Here is a 22,656-nt window from a genome sequence, read left to right on the forward strand (position 1 = left end):
CCTTCATTCTCCTTAGGTTTAACTCAATTCCTGTCAGCCTTACTTCTCCGCTTCTCAACCTTGTTATTATTTTTCTGGCATAGTTTTAGTCGACTGCATGACCATGTGTTGATCTTCTTGTATGTGCAAGTAATTGTGCTAAACATTACAGTATTAGTTTTCACTAAAACTTATTGTATCTGGGGATATATTTAAGTGTTATACTTTCTGATAAAAGAGTTATTAGAACATAGCCATACTGATTATCTACTAAATTAGCATCCGCTACACTACTTTGTATGTAAGTGCAAACATAGCACGTTATGGCGCTCCATTTTATGTTGCATCAGATTAAATCAAATGCAGTCTTTTTTGCTTTGTCACCAGGCTGGAGTGCAGTGGCATGATCTCGGCTCACTGCAACCTCTGCCTCCCAGGTTCAGGTGATTCTCCTGCCTCATCCTCCCCAGTAGCTGGGATTACAGGCACCCACCACCACACCCAGCTAATTTTTGTATTTTTAGTAGAGATGGGGTTTCACTATGTTGGCCAGGCTGGTCTTGAACTCCTGACCTGAAGCGATCCACCCGCCTTGGCCTCCCAAAGTGCTGGGATTACAGGTGTGAGCCACCACACCCGACCTACCAGAGCCATTTTTCTAATAGCATGGGTTTACTTTGTGTATCTATGTCACAGTCTGGTGATTCTCTCAATATTTCAAACTTTTTCGTTATTATTACATCTGTTATTGTGATCTGCAATTAGTGATCTTATACTCGTAGATGTGATGGAAATGGCAAGAAAACAAGAAGTAGAAGTAGAGTTTGATGATGTGATTGAACTGCTGCAATCTCTTAACAAAAGCTGAATGGATGAGGTGTTGCTTCTTACGGATGAGCAAAGAGTGGTTTCTTAAGAGGGAATCTTGGCTGGACATGGTGGCTCACACCTGTAATCCCAGCACTTTGAGAGGCTGAGGTGGGCAGATCACCTGACGTCGGGAGTTTGAGACCAGCCTGACCAACGTGGAGAAACTCCGTCTCTACTAAAAATTCAAAATTAGCCAGGCGTGGTGGCGCATGCCTGTAATCCAGCTACTCAGGAGGCTGAGGCAGGAGAATCACTTGAACCTGGGAAGCAGAGGTTGCAGTGAGCCAAGATCATGCCATTGCACTCCAACCTGGGCAACAAGAGTGAAACTCCATCTCAGAAAAAATAAATAAATAAATAAATAAAATAAGAGGGAATCTCCTCCTAGTGAAGATGCTATGAACATTGTTGAAATGATAACAAAAAGTTTAGATATCCCAAAACCTTAGTTGATAAAGCTAGGTTTTAAGAGGATTGACTTCAATTTTGAAAGAAGTTCTACTCAGGAAAAAATGCTATCAAAAGCATTGCATGCTACACAGAAATCTTTCATGAAAAGAAGAGTCAATCAATGTGGCAAACTTCATTGTGGTCTTATTTTAAGAAGTTGTCACAGCCACCCCAACCTTCTGTAACTACCGCCCCAATCAGTCAGCAGCTATTGAAATTAGGCAAGACCCTCCATCAGCAAAAACATTACGAATTGTTGAAGGCTCAGATGATTATTAGCATTTTTTAGCAATAAAGTATTTTTTATTTAAGCTATGTACATTTTTTAGACATAATGCTATTGCACATTAAATAGACTATAGTATAGTGTAAACATAATTTTTATATGCCCTGGGAAACAAAAAAAATTTGTCTGGCTCAATATACTCCAATATTTGCTTTGTGTGGTAGTCTGAAACTGAACCCACAATATTTACAAGGTGTACCTGTATGTATACACATCATCATTGTATTAATCATGGCAATTAGAGACAAATCCCTACATTTAGTGGGAACTCAAATAACTATGCTAATGAATGAAAGTATGAGAACATAATAAAAGTCGGAAATTATCTCCATTCCTCACATAAAAATAATATGAAGAATTAGAAAGGAAATAAACCAAATGAGCATTCCAAGTTTATTCCTTTTAAGTAAACCTATAGCCACTACGTATGTCCCTGACAATTAGAACAGAAAACAAAAAAAGGACAAACAGAAATACTTTCTATTCTGTCTATATAGTAGTAGTTTTGGGGATACAGATAGTAAACACTAGTCGAGAATACTCGTCTAAATTTGTTGGTAAAATGTAGTCATCATTTGGCATGTGTTTTGCCTTGGTATATAATGAAGTTGAGCTATCCCATCTTTCTTCTCATGTGGAATACAGTCACAGAAACAAAAAAGATGAATCTCACTAGAGGTGGGTCTTTATCGAAATATGCCCCAATCTAGTTAGGTAATAGAAAGAAAATCATTTTCTCCTCCTAGGCCTAAGATTCTTCATGTAAAAATTATAAGACTGAATAAAGATGACCTCTAAGTTTCTATAATTCATGTAGATATATCAATTAATACATCATGATGTAGACAGACAGCAAGGCTATACTTTCTGGCTCCATGATGCTAGGCTTGGCCACATGACTTGCTTAAAGCAAGTATGATACATGCATCTTTTAAGAGAAAACTGAGGTGTATTTCATCTCTTTCTGTCTCTGCTAAAACAATGACAATGTCCCAAAAGAGATCCCTTCCCTCACCTTTGATCATGGTGAGAAGATGACACAAAGCAGTGTCACAGCCAATCAACAGCTGACATCCCCCACCAGAAAATACATCTTTGTTGTTGTCACTACAGCATAAACTAATGAAAGCTAATTAAATATAAGAATTTGCTAATAATTGAGGATCCGTACACAGTTAAACTTAAAATAAAAAAACTCTAATAGAAAACTCATAATTTAAAATGTGACATAAGGGGAAATAAGTTAAAAAGCAACTTTTAAAAATTACAAAAATAGTATTTGTAGTAAAAGAAATGGACTTAAACATGTAATAGAATTTTCCCTGTGATTTCTGACTTGAATCTTTGAATGACTATTCCAAGTAAGATTCAACATTTTTACAGAATTGTTCTTCATCATTAAGATATTCCAAGATTATATTTCCACCATTATATAAAGGACAATCCTCCTTAGCAATCCAGGTTTCCAAAGTATGATCCAAGGGTAAGGCTTCTCCTGAAGTAATGTGACACAGCCTTAATTTCTGTGAAGGGAGAAGTAAGTCATACTGTAATAAATAAGCATGCTTGAAAGGAGCATCATAAAACCTTTATAGAAATATTATTATAATGAGATGTTACCTTAGCTGTTAATTTGTTATTGTCATTTTTAAGCCTGGCTAGAGAAGCGGCAAAGTCTATGGCCTTTCCAATGCTCCATCGGTGGCAAAAGAACATTGCTTTCCTCTTCTCTTTGCTCCCTTTAGGTAAGAAAACCTGAAAGTAAATTCTTTCTGTCTGTAAAAAGAAAAAGTTAAAACAACCATTACATAGACAAAATAGACATCAGTTTTTGTCTGGTGCCAATCCTTCCTCTCTTCTTCTGGTCAGAGCAGAATTACCTTCTAACAAGGTATCTGCTATTTGGAATACCAATCACAGTAGCCAAAAATACACATATATGCATGGGCATAGGACCAAGACCCTGGCCAGGGTGATCTGTGCAAAGACAGGCATGTGGCCTAAGTTAGGCCAGTCACGGTCTGTTCCTGGGATTTTATGTTCAACAGCTTAGGAGACAAAGAGCACTCTCCTTATTTATTTATTTATTTATTTATTTATTTATTTATTTATTTATGAGAGGGAGTTTCGCTCTTGTTGCCAAGGCTAGAGTGCAATAGCGCGATCTTGGCTCACTGCAACCTCCGCCTCCAGGGTTCAAGTGATTCTCATGCCTCAGCCTCTGAGTATCTGGGATTACAGGCACACGCCACCATGCCCAGCTAATTTTTGCACTTTTACTAGAGACGGGGTTTCACCATGTTGTTCTGGCTGGTCTTGAACTCCTGACCTCAGGTGATCCACCCGCCTCGGCCTCTCAGAGTGCTGGGATTACAGGAGTGAGCCACCACACCTGGCCTCTCCTTATTTTTTCTTAAGTTTTATCAAATTAAACCTGGAGTTGCCTACAGCGAACCCCGTCACCTAACAGCCATTCCTGAACCAATATGGAAAAAGTTTCCTCAAATGGGAAAAAATGAGGTCAATATAGAAAGAGAAATAACAAGAAAACAGATGAGCTCTTTCAACATAATCTGAGTTCCTGAATTCATCCCCTAAGACCAGATCAATTCATTATTCCCCATTATATGAGGGAAAAAGTTTGTTTTGATTTTACTAGTTGGAATCAAGTTTCTGTCACTTGCAATTCAAAGATTTCTGACACATATAACATTTATTTTTGTGTGAAAGACCTCACTATGTATTTAGACAGAAGGACTTTTCAGAACAAGGAAACATTAAAAAAAAAAAAGATAGAAAAAGACCTCCAAACCCCAAGTATCTTATCAACAAAAGAAAGGACTTGGAAAGGATTTCTCTAATATTTTATATCTTATCTGTCCTCTCCTTATATTGTATTTTCTTGCCTAATTAACAAATGGATGGCTGAGCATGATGGCTCATGCCTATAATCCCAGCACTTTGGGAGGTCGAGGCAGGCAAATTGCTTCAGCCCAGGAGTTCAAGACCAGCCTGGGCAACATGGTAAAACTCCATCTCTACAATAAGCACAGAAAATAGCTGGGTATAGTGGTGTGTGCTGGTAGTCCCAGCTACTTTGGAGGCTGAGGTGGGAGGATCACTTAAGCCCAAGAAGGTCGAGGCTGCAATGAGTGGTGAACATGCCACTGTACTCCAGCCAGGGCAACAGAGTAAGACCCTATTTAAAAAAAAAAAAAAAAAAGCAGGAAAGAATGAGTAGGAGCAAAAGGCTTGGACTTTGATCTTCACTGATTCCTAAAAACTGCTTTTTAAAAGTGCTGGCTTTGGCCGGGCACGGTGGCTCACACTTGTAATCCCAGCACTTTGGGAGGCCGAGGCAGGCGGATCACGAGGTCAGGAGATCGAGACCACAGTGAAATCCCGTCTCTACTAAAAATACAAAAAAAAATTAGCCGGGCGTGGTGGCGGGCGCCTGTAGTCCCAGCTACTCGGAGAGGCTGAGGCAGGAGAATGGCGTGAACCCGGGAGGCGGAGCTTGCAGTGAGCCGAGACTGCGCCACTGCACTCCAGCCTGGGCGACAGAGCGAGACTCTGTTTCAAAAAAAAAAAAAAAAAAAAGTGCTGGCTTTACAGGTCAATTCTTGCTAAAACAAAAATTTTGGCATAACTGGAGCATCTCTAACTTGTGGAGGAAAGATCACAATTATTCTGAGAAATAACAAATTCAACACAATTCCCATCTCAGCACTAAGGAATTTAGATTTGTTGAAGACCAGTGGGGTGTACTATTACAGGTAACAAGTATTAAAAGAAAAAAGAAGAAATCACTGGAAATTCAAACTGTGAGCCACCTCTATAATCAAATATTACTTGCTCCAAAAAGAAAGTAGCAAGAAGATAAATATAGAAAGAGAAAATTAATAAGACATAGCTTTATCTTTTTTTAAAAAAAAAAGATAAATTATGTATGAGGATCAAAAATGAAACAGAAATGCAAAGTGAGAGGCTGGCTAAGCCACAGGCTTTCAGGGCTCCAGAAGAGGAGGAGGTCAGCTTATAGGTAAGTGGGAAATAACAGCACCACAGGGAGATAAGTATAAAGCTCCTGGGTCAGGCTCCCTGCTGGGAAGCAGAGGAGTGTGTGGGACCTCTGCTCTAGGAAGGGCAGCTAAAGTTACTGCTGAATGCTGACTTAAGTATAAAATTGCTAGACGGGGATCTGTGAGTGAGAGGAAGGAGAGATATGGGAAGAACCTCACATTCAAGATGAACATGTTAAATTCAGTAACTGAAATTTCAAAACAAACTGAAGATTAACTCATTAGGGGCAAATGAAGACAGCTGAACTTTAAAAAGACATTAAAAAAGGTAGTTAGGATGCATAAGTAGATAAAGAAGGAAACAAGAAGTCATGAAACCAAAACAGGCACAAATAAAACATAAAAGACATGAAGATCCAAGTCAAAAAATGAAAATTAAAAAATAGTTTCTGGAGTAAAACACTCAAAATTTATTACAGATAAGTTTCTAGAATCCTCAATAAAAAGGCCTAATTTATTATAAGATGGATACAAGGAAGTCATCCAGAATACCGCATAAAGAGACACAAGGTAGAAGCAATTATAGGCTGGGCATGGTGGCTTACACTTGTAATCCCAGCACTTTGGGAGGCTGAGGTGGGCAGATCACTTGAGGTCAGGAGTTCGAGGCCAGCCTCGCCAACACGGCAAAACCTCATCTCTTAAAAATACAAAAATTAGCCAGGTGTGGGGGCACGCGCCTGTAGTCCCAGCTACTCAGGAGGCTGAGGCACAAGAATTGCTTGAACCGGGGAAACAGAGGCTGCAGTGAGCCGAGACTGTGCCACTGCACTCCAGCCTGGGTGACAGAGTGAGACTCTGTCTCAAAACAAAAACAAAAACAATTATAGATCCCCAAAATATGTCGACAAGAGATTCAGAAAAGAAATGGTGAAGTAGCACTATTTAGAGAGAAAATGAGTACAATTTTCCAAAAAGTCAAAATTTACAATGTGTCAAACTGAATAATTAAAATAAATCCACATGTAGAAACATTCCACAGAAATTGGAAAATATCACAAGAAATCTTAAAAGATACCAAAAAAGATAGATTACTCATAGAGTAAGACTGACACAGATGTTCCTCCAATAATAGATGACAAAGTATATTAAAAGTGTTGAGAAAGTTTAATAGACAATCCAGCTGAAAGTAAGGGCAAAATAAGGGCATGTTCAAACAAAAAAAGACTGATAGAATTTATTATCAGAGACCTTTATTAAATGAACTGCTAAAGAATGTACTTTAGCAAAAATAAAAGTGAGCCCTAAGGAAGGAGAAACAAACAAACAAAAAAGAAGTGTTGGTAAATTTTAATAGCTATTAACTTAAAATTAATTTTTATGTTAAAAAAAGATGATGGGATAGGAGATAGTCAACTGGATAAAGCATTTCAAGCTTGTATTCAGGAGGATATAATACCAACTAACTTTAGGCTTTGAGAAAAAAGTTGATATTTAATTATATACGTTAAGAATGTAAGCACAATAGTTGTTATCACCATTATCATTCTAGGATATTATATTGGCGATTATAGATAATGTAGTATGAAAAATGAAATAATGAGCATAATTATTGAAAAAAATTAAAGCTATTCTTATTTGTTAATGAGGTATAATTTTTAACTAGAAAATTAAAAAACACTAGTAGAAAAAACTTCTAAAAATAATAAAAGATTTTGGTGATGTAGCTGAATAATATGAGTATACAGAACTGAAGATTTTTTTTCTCTTTATTAGCAATAAGTACTTGGCAATAGAAGTGGGGAAAATATTCTGTTCTCAACCTAAACAAAAACCATAAAATAGCAATGAAAATAAGGAATACAACATAAAAGAAAAAAATATGAAATGTTACAGAAGGGAATAAAACATCTGAATAAATAAAGACATATAAGGTCTTTACAGAAAGACAATGTCATAAAAATGTCATTTCTTCCAAAATTAATGTATAGCATATAAAGCAAATCCAATGTGAATCCTTCAGGAATGGTTCTGAGTCAGGCCAAAAGCCTAGACTTGCTAGTAGATACTGCTGGGAATTTGAACTGTACTTCACCTAACTTCATAGAACCCACTCAGGTATTCATTAAAGATGTTTTGCATGAATTACTGGAAGCTTAGGAGCAGGAAAGGGGCTGGAATCCTCAGGACATAAAAAAGGAGGCCAAGATGGTATAAAATCTCCAGGAGAATGGCAAAGGGGCCTTCAAATAAATGGTCAAATCCTCACTTCCTCCAGGCAATATTCACTCATCACATCCTTGTGGGAAACATGAAGGGATGTAGGAAGCCACATTTCTGTCTAAGACTATGCTGTGCTATCTGTTGCTTTTTATAATCATACTCTCAGTTTCCACATTTTGCTTTTAAAGAGTCTAGCTTCTTTAACAGGCTATGCTGAAGTCTGTTATTCACAGCGTTGCCCCATTATGATAACCTATAAATCCTAAGAGTGGTATTTTAAAAAATCTGGATATAATAATCATAACATTCAGATGGATAAATAAATGCTAATAAAAATACTAAGAAAAAAATGGAAAAATATGGATGGGACTTGCATGATCAGATATAGAACATTCTATAAAGCTATTGTACCAAATCAATTTCATATTAACTTATGAGTAAAAAATAAATAAGACTGCAATAGAAAATTAAGAAATAAATCCATATACAGAAATAAAATGTCCAACTTTTCATGAAGGTGGTATTTTGGTATTTCAATCCAATAAAACATAGATAACTTATTAAATAATCAGTGGTGGCAAAACTACCTGAACAACTGGAAGAAAATAAAATTAAGCCCTTAGCTCACATCATATGCTAACAAAAAAAACAGGTGGATTAAAGATTAATCCAAAACAAGCCGGGCGCAGTGGCTCACGCCTATAATCCCAGCTCACCTGAAGTCAGGAGTTCCAGACCAGCCTGACCAAAATGGTGAAACCCTGTCTTTACTAAAAATACAAAAATTAGCCGGGTATGGTGGCACATGGGCACATGCCTGTAATCCCAGTTACTCAGGAGGCTGAGGCAGGAGAATTGCTTGAACTTGGGAGGCAGAGATTGCAGTGAGCTGAGATTGCATCATTGCGCTCCAGACTGGGCAACAACAGCAAAGCTCCGTCAAAAAAAAAAAAAAAAAAAAAAAAAAAAGACGCTAATGCAAAACAGAACAAACACACCCACAAAACCCAAAGGAAAACCACAACAGGAATGAAAGAAAAGACAGAACTTGGAAAATGTAAATGTAAAATATTGCTATGTCAATTAGAAATATAAGTAATATCAATACATTGATAGATTAGAAAAACAATTTACAAATAATGATTATAGACAAAGGATTAATGTCTTTTATAGTCTAAGAGCTCCTACAAGGTGACCAAACAAAATAAAAAGAAAAATATCCCAAAAGAAAAATGATCAAAGGATATTCACTAACAATTCAGAGAAGGGCAAATCCAAATGCCTAAAAAACATATTGAAAGTTGTCCAAACTGAATAGTAGTCAGGAAAATACAAATTAAAGCAATTATGAAATATCTTTTTATAGCCACCAGACTGTAAAATATTAAAAAGAATGCTAATAGCTACTGGACACCATGGAGAAAAAGGGTACTCTCATGTTTGGCCACAAGAGGCAGTATACGGAACTGGTTAGATGGGCAGGCTCTTAGCAAGTTAGTGCTCTTAAAAATACTTAACTCCAGATTACTCATCCGTGAAATTAGGATAAAAATATATCTCAGAAGAGTTGTAAGTACTAAAGGTGATTAAAAAACTAGAGCCACAAAACCATGCTTAGTATAGGCAATCCGTCAATGAAGTTTGATTAGAAATGTGAATTGTAATTTCTTTGTAAAGTTGTTTGACAATTTTTATTAAAATTTAAAATATGTGTACCATTTGACACAGCAAACACACTCTTCGGAATTTATCTCACAGAAAGAAAAGTACCACACAGGCTACTTAGCACAGCAGCCAAACTGGAAACAAAGTGAATGCTCATTAATTGAAAAATGACAAAATAAGCCACAGTACACCCACACCACAGAAGAGAACGCAGTTTGCAAAGAAAATGATGTAGGGCCACACCAACTCACTTGAGGGAATTTCTACTAGGCATTAATGAGAGAACGATACATAATCTACCCCAAACCTGCTTTAGTTTTATTTATAGCCCTAATCACTACACGAACTATTATATATTTATTATCTGTCTCAGCCAAGTGGCATATAAACTCCAGGAACTCTGGGTTCATAAGGGCAGAAGGGATTCTGTTTTATTCACTACTGTATTTTCAGGGCTTGGTATATAGAAAGTATTTTTTTTTAAGCGTGTTGACTAAATGAATGATACCATTTTTATAAAATAATGACAGAAAAATATTCTTTATGCCTTTGCACACATACACAAGTACAATACATTTTCATTTATGTAAAATGATATACACACACATATAATACTTACACATATATGTATATACATGGATACAATACACATGTATATATTATACATGTATGTATATATAAACACATAGACACCCACATATATCTCTAGTATATCTATATACATACACAAACACTAATAATAAAGGGAAAAACTTTTATCTACAAACTTATAGAATGCTTTATGATATATTGTTAAGTGTGTGAAGGAGATGGTTTGTGAAACCAGACTAGTTTCAATTCGTAGTTCTCCACTTACTAGCTATGTTAATAGAATGTTTCTCTTTTTGGGTAAGAGTTAATAGCGTATACCTTATAAACTTGTTGCAAGGATGAAATACGTTAGAAAATTGCCTCAAAGTAAGTCTTGTAGAAGTTTTTACTGTTATGTTTTAAGTAATAGAAGAATTGCAAAGTAATGCAAGTATTACTGAATACTTGAGAGCAGGTCTTCTCAACTTTGTCACTATTTACATTTTAGGTCAAGAAAAAATTCTCTGCTGTCGGCCTTGTCCTCTACAATGTATGAATTTAACAGCATCTCTGGCCTCTACCAACTAAATACCAGTAGCACCCCATTCCCAACTGTGACAACTAAAAATGTCTCCAGACATTGCTGAATGTCCCCTTAGGGAGCAAAACTGCTTTCAGTTAAGAACCGCTGCTTTAGAGGATGGAAATGGATGAGAGACACAGGAGCGTGTATGTTTTTTCTCCATATGCATCTTTTGATAGTTATACTTGTTAAAAGCTTATACTACCTTTGCAATTTTAAAAAATCAGATAAAATTTCAAAAAAGGAAAATATCAGGGGTAGTCAATAAAATAAGAAAACTGTAATCAATTGTTTCTAAGCCATCAGAACAAATTCAATACAAAAGGAAAGAGTCAAAGAAAAAGGGTGATGAACAGAAAATATATGATGGAAGAAATATGTTCAAATACACCAATGACCACCATAAACAAGAAAGGATTCAACTCACCTACAAAACAGAGATACTATCAAACTGGTTTAAAAAAAACAAAGTCCAGCTATATGCTGCTTACAAGAGACACCCTAAAACAAAACAACAAAAAAAGTTGAAATATAAAGGGGTGAAAAAATTACATACTTGCTAAATTTTCACCAAAAGAAAGCTAGTGAAACAATATTACAATTAAACATAGGGTTAAAGGCAAAATACATAAAGAACATATAACACTGAAGAAATTCTATGCACTTGATAATACATAACTCTACAAACCATTAGAGTTATATAAAAAAATTAGCAAAACTACATCCATAGTAGGAGATTTTAACCTGAGAAAGTGATAAATCAAGTGGACCAAAAATTAAATACACACATATACATATGGTACATATAGACAGAGAGAGACAGCAGATGATAAAGCAAACAGGACAAAATATAAATAATTGGTACAATTGGGTAAAGAATATGGAAAAGTTATGTGTACTATGTTTGTAACTTGCCTGTGTTTGAAATGGTATCAAAATGAAGACACCAAACAAGTATACTGTTACACCTAAACAAGTATATTAAAAATAAACTGCCAGGCGCGGTGGCTCATGCCTGTAATCCCAGCACTTTGGGAGGCCAAGGAGGGTGGTTCATGAGGTCAGGAGGTCAAGATCAGCCTGACCAACATGGTGAAATCTCATCTCTACTAAAAATACAAAAATTAGCCGGGTGTGGTGGTGCACGCCTGTAATCTCAGCTACTCAGGAGGCTGAGGCAGGAGAATCACTTGAACCCGGGAGATGGAGGTTGCAGTGAGCTGAGATCGCACCACTGCACTCCAGCCTGGGCGACAGAGCGAGACTCTGTCTCAAAACAAAACAAAAATAAAATAAATTACCATTCTATGTGAAAGGCTGGAAAAAGGACATCAGAGAAAAATCTAAACAAAGCAGAAGGAAATCATATAAAAGCAAAAATTAGTGAAACAGAAAACAAAACACAGAGGTCTTTAAATCCAAATCATGGTTCTTTGAAAACACTAAGAAAAAATAAGGATAAACTTCTAGCTGTTCTGTCTAAAGGGGAAAGAAGGAAAAGTACAAATGAAAAATATTAAGAAAGAAGTAGAACGACTAAAGACACATAGAGATTCTGAAGTATAACAGAATAACTTGAACAACTTGACCATAAGAAACTGAAAAATCTACATCAAACAGTTTTTTGGAAAAATATTTACCAAAATTCACTTCATAAGAAATAGATTATACAGATAAAGCAAGATGTAACACTTTGGAATAGTATTCGAAATTCTCCAAGAGTTACTACAGCTGAGTGCTACCAAACCTTCAAGAACAAATAATTCCCACCCTCTACAACAACCTCAAAGAATAGACAAGAGAAAGCTACTCAACTAATTTTTGAGCATAATCTTGCTATTAATGTCACTAACACACTAAATAATATGTTAGCAAATCAATTTCTCAGTGCATTTTAAAAGAATTATATACCAGAGTCAAGTGATTTATCCTGGAATATTTGATGATCTAACGAGAGAAAAACTGATCGATGAAATTTATTACATTGATGAAGAAAAAATGATCATCTTACTAGATGTAAGAAAAAAATTTACAGTAAAGTTTAATATCCATTCATAATGTAAATTCCTAGCAAACTAGGAATAGAAAGAAATAGTATCAAGAAAAAGGCTACTTACACAAATTTACAGTATATCTAATACTTGATGAAACTTTAGATACACTTGCATTAAAGTCAGAAACATGATGAAGATTCCTTCTATTGCCCATATTATTCAACATTGTTCTGAAGAGCTCAACATTAAGACAAGCAATGATAATGAACAAAAGAGAAGAGAAAATCTGCAGAAAAAATCCACAAAAATTGGCATTTGGAGAAGATATGACTACACAGAAAATAGGCCAGAAAATCTACAAAATATGGGAACTATTAGGAATTTACTTGCTGGATAGAAGGGCAACATAACATTAACCAACAATAATTAGTTAGGAAAATATAATTTTTTTAAAAAGGTATTATTTACAATGACAGCAAAAATTATAAAGAGTCTAAGAATAAAACTAAGAAAAGGTATATAAATATTTATGGTAAGCATTATAGAATGTTACTTCTATAATTACACATAAAAAAAAAACCTAAAGAAAAGTTGGAAAGATATACCATAGACATAGATGACAAGAGTCAAAATTCTAAAGATGTCAACTGTCTCTAATCTAAAATTCAGCATAATTCCTATCAAAATCATAATTTCACAGAACAGGGCAAAGTGATCCTAAAATTTTTACGAAGGAATAAATGGTCAGAAATAGACATGGTTGAAAGAACTAATAGAAAGAGACAAATGAGTACAACCACTGACAACAGGAAGTTGACCATATCTAGTAAAGCTGAAGATCAGCAAAGCCCATAATCCAGGTTTTCTATTTCTAGGTATATTCCCTAAAGTAGCATTTTTTTAAACAGTAGTCTCAATCCATCAGGGGTTGGAAATTCAACCTAATAGGTTCTGACTAACAATCTTTAAAATAGAATAACAAATATCATAATATAACACATATTAAGGGTAAGTACCACTCAACTGTGTTAAGGTATGTATAGATACATTGGGTTGTTATATAAAATAACTGATTTTGTGAAGTTTTAAAGGAACAGTCCTAGAGAAACTCTTCTACATATACACAAGAATGGTCACCATAGACAGTTTATAATAGCAAAAAATTGAAAAAAAATCTGAATTTTGTTGACTAAATGTCTCAGTGTGGATAAATGTTAACAGCACATCCCAAGTGGGGGAAAAAGAAAAAAACAACAACTCGAAGAAGGATACATATGGTTCACTGTCATGTCTATACAGTGAAAAAACTCATAAAACTATGTATTATTTATGCGGACATATACCATGCAACATTAAGAATGATACATATCAAGTTTAGGTTAGTTGTTAATTGATGGGAAGGAGGAATACAAAGAGGACTTCAACTATATTTGAAATTTTTGTGTTTTAAAAAATCTCTAAGACTAACCTGTGGTACTGACTTATCGCCATCAGCATGCATCTTTAATTTCATCAATGCAACCTTTGCAGCTGTTTCACTATTTTTGGCACCTTTCCGTCGTTTACTTGCTGTTTCTCCTATCTTGGAATCTAAGAAGTGTAAGCACGTAATCACATAAAACTTTCACATTACAAATAAGAGTTTTATTATAAAACACTTATTAATTATGGCCCTGAAACATATATAAATTACACACAAGAGAGATATACAGAGACCACATTCATTGTATAGCTATTGTATTTACATGGTCAATGGAAAAATATCATTGAGATTGATCTAAGCAATCTCCACATCAAAAAATTAACTATAATGTGCTTCTTTCCAACTTAAGCCTATTTAACCTAAAGCAGTCATTAATGCTTCTACAGACAACCTTAAGATTTGGTTATGCAAGATTTTAATAAAGGTACTATCCTTAATATGGAATAAAAATTCTGAGCTAACATACTGGCAGGGAGACTGATTTAAGTCACAGATACATTCATTCTTGGTATCTCATTATCAGCAGCATTCACAGCACAGCTGACTAGGCTTAGAGTTTAGTCTGCAGAGAAAGCAGCTGACTACTTCAATCTCATGAATACCATTTCTAGCCCGATGGTTAACTAGCAAATCTAAGTGGCTCAGCAAAAGAGATAAGTACTTATGGTGGAGTACCTCCAAATAATTTCCGAATTTTCATTGGTCAGGTAGACCTCGTAAGAAATACTGTCACAAGAATATCATCAAAATACATGTTAATAAAAAAAAAAAAAAAAATACATGTTAATACGAATACCAGTGGGGCTATTAATGATGCCTCCCATAACTGGAAAGTAGGCATAAGAAGCAGGAGCTCTGGAACTAGGAAAGCAACAAAACACGTTTTCTAGATACTTACCAATAATATCTTTAACAAGTTTCTGAGTGGCAGCCATTCGAGGCTTTGGGATTTCCAGTTTTTCACACTCATGATCTGACTGATGACGGTGTCTATGAGCAACAGAAGAGTGACACTAGTTCATGTGTTTTTATAGGACTTAAACAGATATACAAAGTGTGAACAGCCTAAGTGATCAATCACCTCAGGCAAAAATTCTTCTCACAATAAGGACATATAACTGCCACAAGTTCTCTCTCAGCACAGTCTTTGAATGAGCATGGGAAAGATGTATGTTGATCCGTCTTCAGTCTCTCATTGATTACAGTCACCTGAAAACGCAAAAAGGAGGAAATATATTACATTTCAGACCTAAACCAAATCAATGTGTCTATTCTAGAAGGCAGCATTCATATTATTTTTGCTTAAACTTATTAGAGCAAGTTACTTACTCTCACATACAGATTACAATGAATGTTTTGTGTGACAAATGATTACTATGCTGACTGTTCCACATTTTCATAATTTTCCTACTGTGGTATATTTGTCTTCTAAGTCAAGTTGAAATGACTATTTAATTACGCTCTATAATTTTAACCTGCTTTGTAACAGTCTCATACAAAGATGCCCCCATGATATGCTCAGGTAATTATCTCATCAACCCTCAGATGGCAAGTCAACCTAATTTCCACACTAATTTTAGGAGATGAAACACTTAACTCAGAGAATAAAACACTTAAAAATATTTATTTATTCGTAAGATAAAAGGTTAAAGACAGTTTTCATAATCAGATATTATTCTCTATGCCCTATTTCATATTTTTATTACCAGCAAATATTCCACCACAGGAAGAAAAGATTTTATAAGACTAAAAAAAAAAAAAAATCTAGATCAGCCAGGCTATTCTGAGTATTAACAAACCAGGTTTCTAAAGATGAGTAAACGCAGGGAAATAATTGCTTGAAAACTACAACCAAAGGGAATTCCTTTTTATAAATAATAGTTACATCTTGTTAGAATTAACTTAAGTATCTTTTTGAGCTTGTTGCAATGGCCTAATGATGTTTCAGTATTTAATTAATGAGAGACAAATCAAATTATATCCTAAGAAATTCAGAGAAATCAAATTATATCCTAAGAAAAAAGAAAACACAGGATAGATTTATAAACTGCAAGAAACATCAGTAAGTTTTATTGTATGACTGAATATTTCCTCCAATTAATGCTGCATAAAATCAACATGCTAGGTAATTTAAATTTTCCTCAAATAGATCATGTAAACTTCAAAGAGTCAGATTTTGACGATCATTTAAATTCGAAAGAATCAGATTTCAACTGAACCTCATGTAACTTTAACAACTTTCTATAACTGAGAGAACAGATGTGAAAATATTTGGTAAAGTACTTGGTAAATGGTGGGCAGGAATAAATGTCCACTGAAAAGTGTTAGAACGCATTGAACATGGTGGGCTTAGCTTTCTCTCCTCCTCTTGGAGTTGAACTGCCTTCAGGGAGAAAGCCTAACCTGGTCCAGTACTACTGTGACTGCTGGGCAAGTCTGCCTAATTCTGGATTTTCTTTGCAAACCCATTTGGCTCTATGCTGAGCTTCATCAACCAACTTATCTTTACCAGTAATAAGGGTAATATTTTGACTTCTATTTGCCAGACCTTTCTTAACTTATGATTTGTGCAAAATTAGGGTAGGAATTTTATTAGACTATAGGTTTCTTCCTGGTTGTCTTAGGCTGACTGAGCCAGAATGATTTACTACCACAGATCCTATCAGCAGGCATCAGTGAAAATGAACACAGCAGTGAAGAACACAGTGAACTGAAAGGAATATATAAGGAGGACATTTATAAATATATAGCCTTGGCTGGGCACAGTGGCTAATGCCTGTAATCCCAGCACTTTGGGAGGCCAAGGCGGGTGGATCACCTGAGGTCAGGAGTTTGAGATGAGCCTGGCCAACATGGTGAAACCCCATGTCTACTAAAAATACAAAAATTAGTCGGGCGTGGTGGCACGTGCCTATAATCCCAGCTATTAGGGAGGCTGAGCCAGGAGAATCACTTGAACCCAGGAGGTGGAGGTTGCAGTGAGCTGAGATCGCGCCACTGCACTCCAGCCTGGGCAACAAGTGTAAAACTCCATCTCAAAAAAACAAAACCAAACAAAACAAACAAACAAATAAATATATAGCCTTACGCTGTAAGTAGGCTACCTAAACAAATGTTAAGGAATAAGAATTATGAGGATAAAAATTTACAAATACCAAGTAAAACAATTTTTCTTTCAAACAAAGGAAAATAATATAAATGAAGCAAAAGCCTCTTTACCTAATCAGTTTAGTATGCCAAACTTTAATCTGTGATACTGACTGGCTTTAAATCTAATCAAATTCTGAATGAAAGTACACAAATACAAATACATTTTATCAGATTGGAAAAATATTAACATACCTCGGGACAACCATGAGACTCCCTGCTTCTGTGTTCAAGGCTTAAATAATAATAGTAAGTGTTTATTTAAATAACATACTTAAAGATAACTGCAGTAATCTGCGATACTTTAATGTTCAGTATTCTTAAGATACATTATGCTCATACTACATTAATAACTTTGAATATGAGAAAAAACTGAAATGTCAGATAAATTAAAGATGGAGCATCTATAGTCTCAAAAGTTTTAAAACACAAATGTTCAACTTCAATATGAGTAAAAACAATTCACCACCCTAAATTACATTTACTTTGAATGCTTTAGGATACATGAAAATATAAACATATATTTCAGCTCTTTTTACTTCTAAAAGATCATGAGTAGCAAAATGTGAACAGTGCTCTAATTCCAAATAATTTAAAAATATACATTACTTTTATTTACTTCCAACAAATCATTCTGAATTACACTCTGAAAAAAATTCATTCTTTCACTGCTCTATTTTATAAATTAAATGCTTGACATTTTAAAGTTTAACTGTAAGGAAAATCCATTTTCCAAAATTCTTGATTAATTCCCAGGTTTTACTTGGCATTTAATGTAGTCAAATGCTGTGATTCCTATTTTAAGGCATTTATAGGTTGGGCTCTTTTCACTTTATTAATTAAAATAAAGAGCAATAATTATAACTGGATTTTTACCATATTCTTTATATTGTGAATATTATTTTCTCCTTATAATAATATAACTTTTATATAAAATTCACATACATAACCCCATTTTTGGAAGTTTAAAAATTAGTCACATATATGAAGAAGTAATCAGAGCCTATAACTGTACTGAATATCAATAATCAATGGCTAAAGTAACAATTATTTTAAATCATTCTACTTTTCAGAAATAACCTCATATTAATAAACACTAAAATTACTCCCAAATCCTGCATGAAAACTTAACTTACCAAAATATTCCTGAGCAATCATCACACACAAATGGAAGAAAATCTAAAATTGAGAGAAAATGTGTATACTGGTCAGTATCTGATTTTGATTTAGTTTTCTTAAGCAAGAAGACAACCTCTATGGAAAAACTTCCCATTTTGACTAATATCCTAGTGTAGGCAAGCACTAGGTAACCACTCTAACAAAATTAATCACAACCTCAATAACAGTGACAGAAAGTAATTGGATTAACAGAAGGTATTAATAGATGTTACTTGTAACTTTACTAAGTCAGACAAAAATAAGTTCTAGTGGTTTTCCTTTTCTTTTTTGTTTTGTTTCCCAGATTTACTAGGTGTTGTTTTTGATGACTGTATACTGCAAAACTTCCACATTTGGAGTTAAAAACCTGGGATTCAATTCTGATTCCACTGCTTACTAATCTAACAATGCTAGGCAAGTTACGTAACAGTAAAACTTTGGATATATATTTTTTATATATATCTAATAAATATATATATTTATATATATGTGTACTAACATATATCTGTGTGAACATATATATATATCACCAAAGCTTGACTATATTCAAATATATTTATATTTATATATACACCTATAAGATTTATGGTATTTCAAATATACGTAATTTGATGTACTAAATAGTACAGTTAGTATAAAGTATATATGTGTGTTTCTATGTATGTATGTAAATAAACATATACAAAACCAAAGCTCTATTATTGGGTAAGAAAAATAGAAAGATATAGATAGGTCTATACAGAGGCAGATATAAAGATATAAGCACATCCTTTCTGTGTATATATGTATATGTGTATATGCATGTGTATCTATATCTGTATCTATGTTGTATGCCACACCGACCTCACAGTGTACTTACAGAAACCAAATGACATATATATAAAAGATCAGAATAGTAATACAGTAACTATAATTAATAATAATAATACAACAATTAACTTCTTTTGAGTATACTCAACTCAGAACAATACTGCAAGGGGCCGGGCCCGGTGGCTTACGCCTGTAATCCCAGCACTTTGGGAGGCCGAGGGGGGCGGATCACCTGAGGTTAAGAGTTTGAAAACAGCCTGGCCAACATGGCGAAACCCCATCTCTACTAAAAAATAAACACACACACACACACACACACACACACACACACACACACACACAAATTAGCTGGGCGTGGTGGTTCATGCCTATAATCCCAGTTACTCAAGAGGATGAGGCATGAGAATCGCTTGAACTCAGGAGGCGGAGGTTGCAGAGCCGAGATCACGCCACTGCACTCCATCCTGGGCGACAGAGCCAGACTCCATCTCAAAACAAAACACACAAACAAACAAAAAAGAACAATACTGCAGTGACTGGGTGGAGATGCTTAATATTTTGAGACTTGTAATAACGAAGCATTAGATGCAAACCAGAAGGACCCAGGGGAAAGAGTTAAGTCAAGACAATTTCCCAGCACCTGATGCCATCCTTCAATCCCTCCAGAAGGTAGATAAAATTTAGGATATACATTTGACGCAGTCTAAATCTTAACTGCTTTCCACTAGTCCCAAACAGATAGGCCTGGCCTCATCTCAGTTGACACTAAAGACATATATAGCCAGAAAGGAAAATGAACTATGTCATGAATGGCATATAATGTGTATTGGACTCACTAGCGGAGGATCAGGCATAGACACACGTAATTTACAGTCAAAACCCAAATGGCTAAGCTTCCACATGAAAAAAGTCACACTGGCTTGTTATTACAGCCAGTGGTGAAAGATATATAGATAGAGGGCTATAAGTAACAAGAACCTAGAAGGGATTGTGTCACCTGTCCTATCACGCATTCCCACAGTAGAAATCACGAATCAATTATGGAACTCCACTGAAACTGGGCTAAATCTGAGAGTCTTTGGCACAATAATTCAGGTACTTGATACCAATGACTGGAGTTGCAAGGGGAGATTAAACCTGTTTGCTACCTTATGTAAAGTGTGAAACCTAGTAACAACGACTGAGCAGTCTGTGTGGTTCTAATGCTTCAAAACTTGCCTTTTCCAGGTGTATGGCATCCTGAAGCCAGTGCCACATTACCTTGGACTAGGTATATCCCAAGGTCTCTCAGTGCAATGGGGAGAACCCACTGCCATATTATTAACTAATTCTCTCTAAAACGCAGCTTACTAGTTGGAAAGGTCTTCTGTGTAAAAAACTGTAGTTTACACCCTTATGTGGTCCAAGCACCAAAATCAATAATCTGTAAATGTTTGTTCAAACAATAATAATGAGAATCAGGGAATGACAGAGCTGGGAAAGCATGATGACCATTTGGTGGAATAATGTGAGGATCAGGATGCCTTTGAGAATTTGATAAAAAGCTAAGGAAGGGCCTTCTTCCGGACACACAACCACGTGAACACTAGTTGGGCTAGTTGATCTCGCCCAACTCCTCCTGGCAGCTACGTACCAGATAAGTAAACAAAAAGTTTGGGAAAGTAGCTGGCCGTAGGTCGCAGTGGCAAAGCCAAAAGATAATAGTCCCAGACCAAACCTACGAGTCCCCATACCGCGCTCAGCAGAGTAAGTGTGCGCCACGCGACCCAGCAGTGGGCTTCGTGCACTGCTCGGACACGGCACACTCGAACACCAAAATGAACACTGCAAGGTACGTTTTCAGGAATTGCATGGCTTCCTTCCAAGGAGACCACACGTCATTTCAAAGACTAACGGCGAAAAAAAAACCTACACCAACCGATCTCACTGCAGCCCCAGAAGAAACGCTCCCACCCCGCTCCTCAGGCCCTGCCCAGCCTTGTGGCCTCCCTTCACCCGCCGCCACCATCCGCGGAGCCAAAGCGGAGCCCTGGTCTCCCGCGGCCGGGGATGGGGGCTGGAAGTTCCCCGATCACCTCGCTGCCGGCAGTGCTCCACCTGGCAGTGCTGCCCGATGTCCAACTCCGCCATCTCTCCGGCGCCGCAAAGGGCGGGGCACAGCCTGAGGGGCGGGGCAATGAGCGCGCGCGGCGCCTGACGGGAGAGTGGCGGACCCAGAGGCGGAGTCTACAGGTGGGGGCGGGGCCCGGAAACCAGCTGTGCAATTTGTCCTAGGTGCATTCGCCGTGACCAGGAAAGGCCACTGTTCTGTGAGCGTTCTTCTCGGAGCGGAAGGCCTCTCGCCTAGTCCTTAAAGACATACCTACCTGCAGCCGGGCGCGGTGGCTCAGGCCTGTAATCCCAGCACTTTGTGAGGCCGAGGCGGGAGGATCACCTGAGATCAGGAGTTCGAGACCAACCTGACCAGTGTGGAGAAACCCCCGTCTCTACTAAAAACGCAAAATTAGCTGGGCGTGGTGGCACATGCCTGTAATCCCAGCTACTCGGGAGACTGAGGCAGGAGAAACGCTTGAACCTGGGAGGCGGAGGTCGCAGTGAGCCGAGATTGGACCATCGCACTCCAGCCTGGGCAAGAAGAGCGAAACTCCGTCTCAAAAAAAGAAAAAGAAAAAGAAATGCCCACCTGCCTTTCTGGACGATTGCGTACCGCGATTCCCTGCATACTGCCACCAGAATCAGCAACGGCTTCACAGGAATTGTCTTTTATTTATTTTTTTAAAAAGTTAATAGAACTCCAGGAACCAGAACAGTGCTGGGCACACGGTGTTGCAATAATCAAGCAAAAGAGACAGACATGGGTTATTCAATTCCTGAGCCATCCCTTAACCAGTGTTACTTGATTATATAGTGTAACATACATGCCCCTTGCAAAACAGTCATCAGGCTTTTTAAAAAGTTAATATTTCTTTATCTTGTCCTTTTTTTTTTTTTAATTCTGGTAGGGGGAAAAAATAGTCTTAACTCCTGAGCCCTTGAATGTGTACTGAACCTTACAGAGTTCCTCAGAGAACCCTACACTCATTTAGCACAACTACCTGAAGAAAGCTTATGGGATTCCACTGGGATGTAGGGGAGTATTAGGTGCCTGGTGAGCCACTGCAAAGGTACTGAAGGAGAGGTACTGCTGGGTGGGGTACATATGAATGCCATTCCACCAATGTGATGCCAGGCACCATTCAGCGTGGGTGGGTGACAATCACCTGCACTCCTGACAGGAACTAGAAAAGTATTTGATGCCTCCTATATACCTTTGGAGATTGCCAATCAATAATCACAGAGGAAGGGGGAAGGGTGGCGTTAGGAAAGAGGAGTCATTTCTTCTGCATTTGCTCTTGAGTCAATCTATTTAAGATTTC

At 36.6% G+C, this 22,656-nt stretch overlaps 1 protein-coding gene across 4 annotated transcripts; it reads right to left on the bottom strand.

The window, feature by feature from the left end:
- Positions 1-1,580: 1,580 nt before the first annotated feature.
- ZFAND1 (zinc finger AN1-type containing 1) lies at positions 1,581-21,440 on the bottom strand. 4 transcript variants are annotated; one of them, XM_055286623.2, is made up of 8 exons: positions 21,316-21,440; positions 18,409-18,451; positions 17,468-17,507; positions 15,207-15,334; positions 15,024-15,115; positions 14,111-14,232; positions 3,206-3,361; positions 1,581-3,108 (listed from the first exon to the last, which is right to left on the bottom strand). In XM_055286623.2, exons 1-8 carry the CDS (start codon positions 21,368-21,370, stop codon positions 2,938-2,940), a joined length of 807 nt encoding a protein of 268 aa, XP_055142598.1. In that variant the 5' UTR covers positions 21,371-21,440; the 3' UTR covers positions 1,581-2,937. The 4 variants fall into 4 exon arrangements, with proteins under 4 accessions (XP_055142598.1, XP_063499429.1, XP_063499430.1 ...); XM_063643359.1 differs by having other exon boundaries at positions 1,581-3,132; positions 21,316-21,412; XM_063643360.1 differs by having other exon boundaries at positions 21,338-21,404.
- Between the last annotated feature and the right edge of the window lie 1,216 nt (positions 21,441-22,656).

Source organism: Symphalangus syndactylus, chromosome 7 (genome assembly GCF_028878055.3).
Source record: "Symphalangus syndactylus isolate Jambi chromosome 7, NHGRI_mSymSyn1-v2.1_pri, whole genome shotgun sequence".
Classification (NCBI taxonomy): domain Eukaryota; kingdom Metazoa; phylum Chordata; class Mammalia; order Primates; family Hylobatidae; genus Symphalangus; species Symphalangus syndactylus.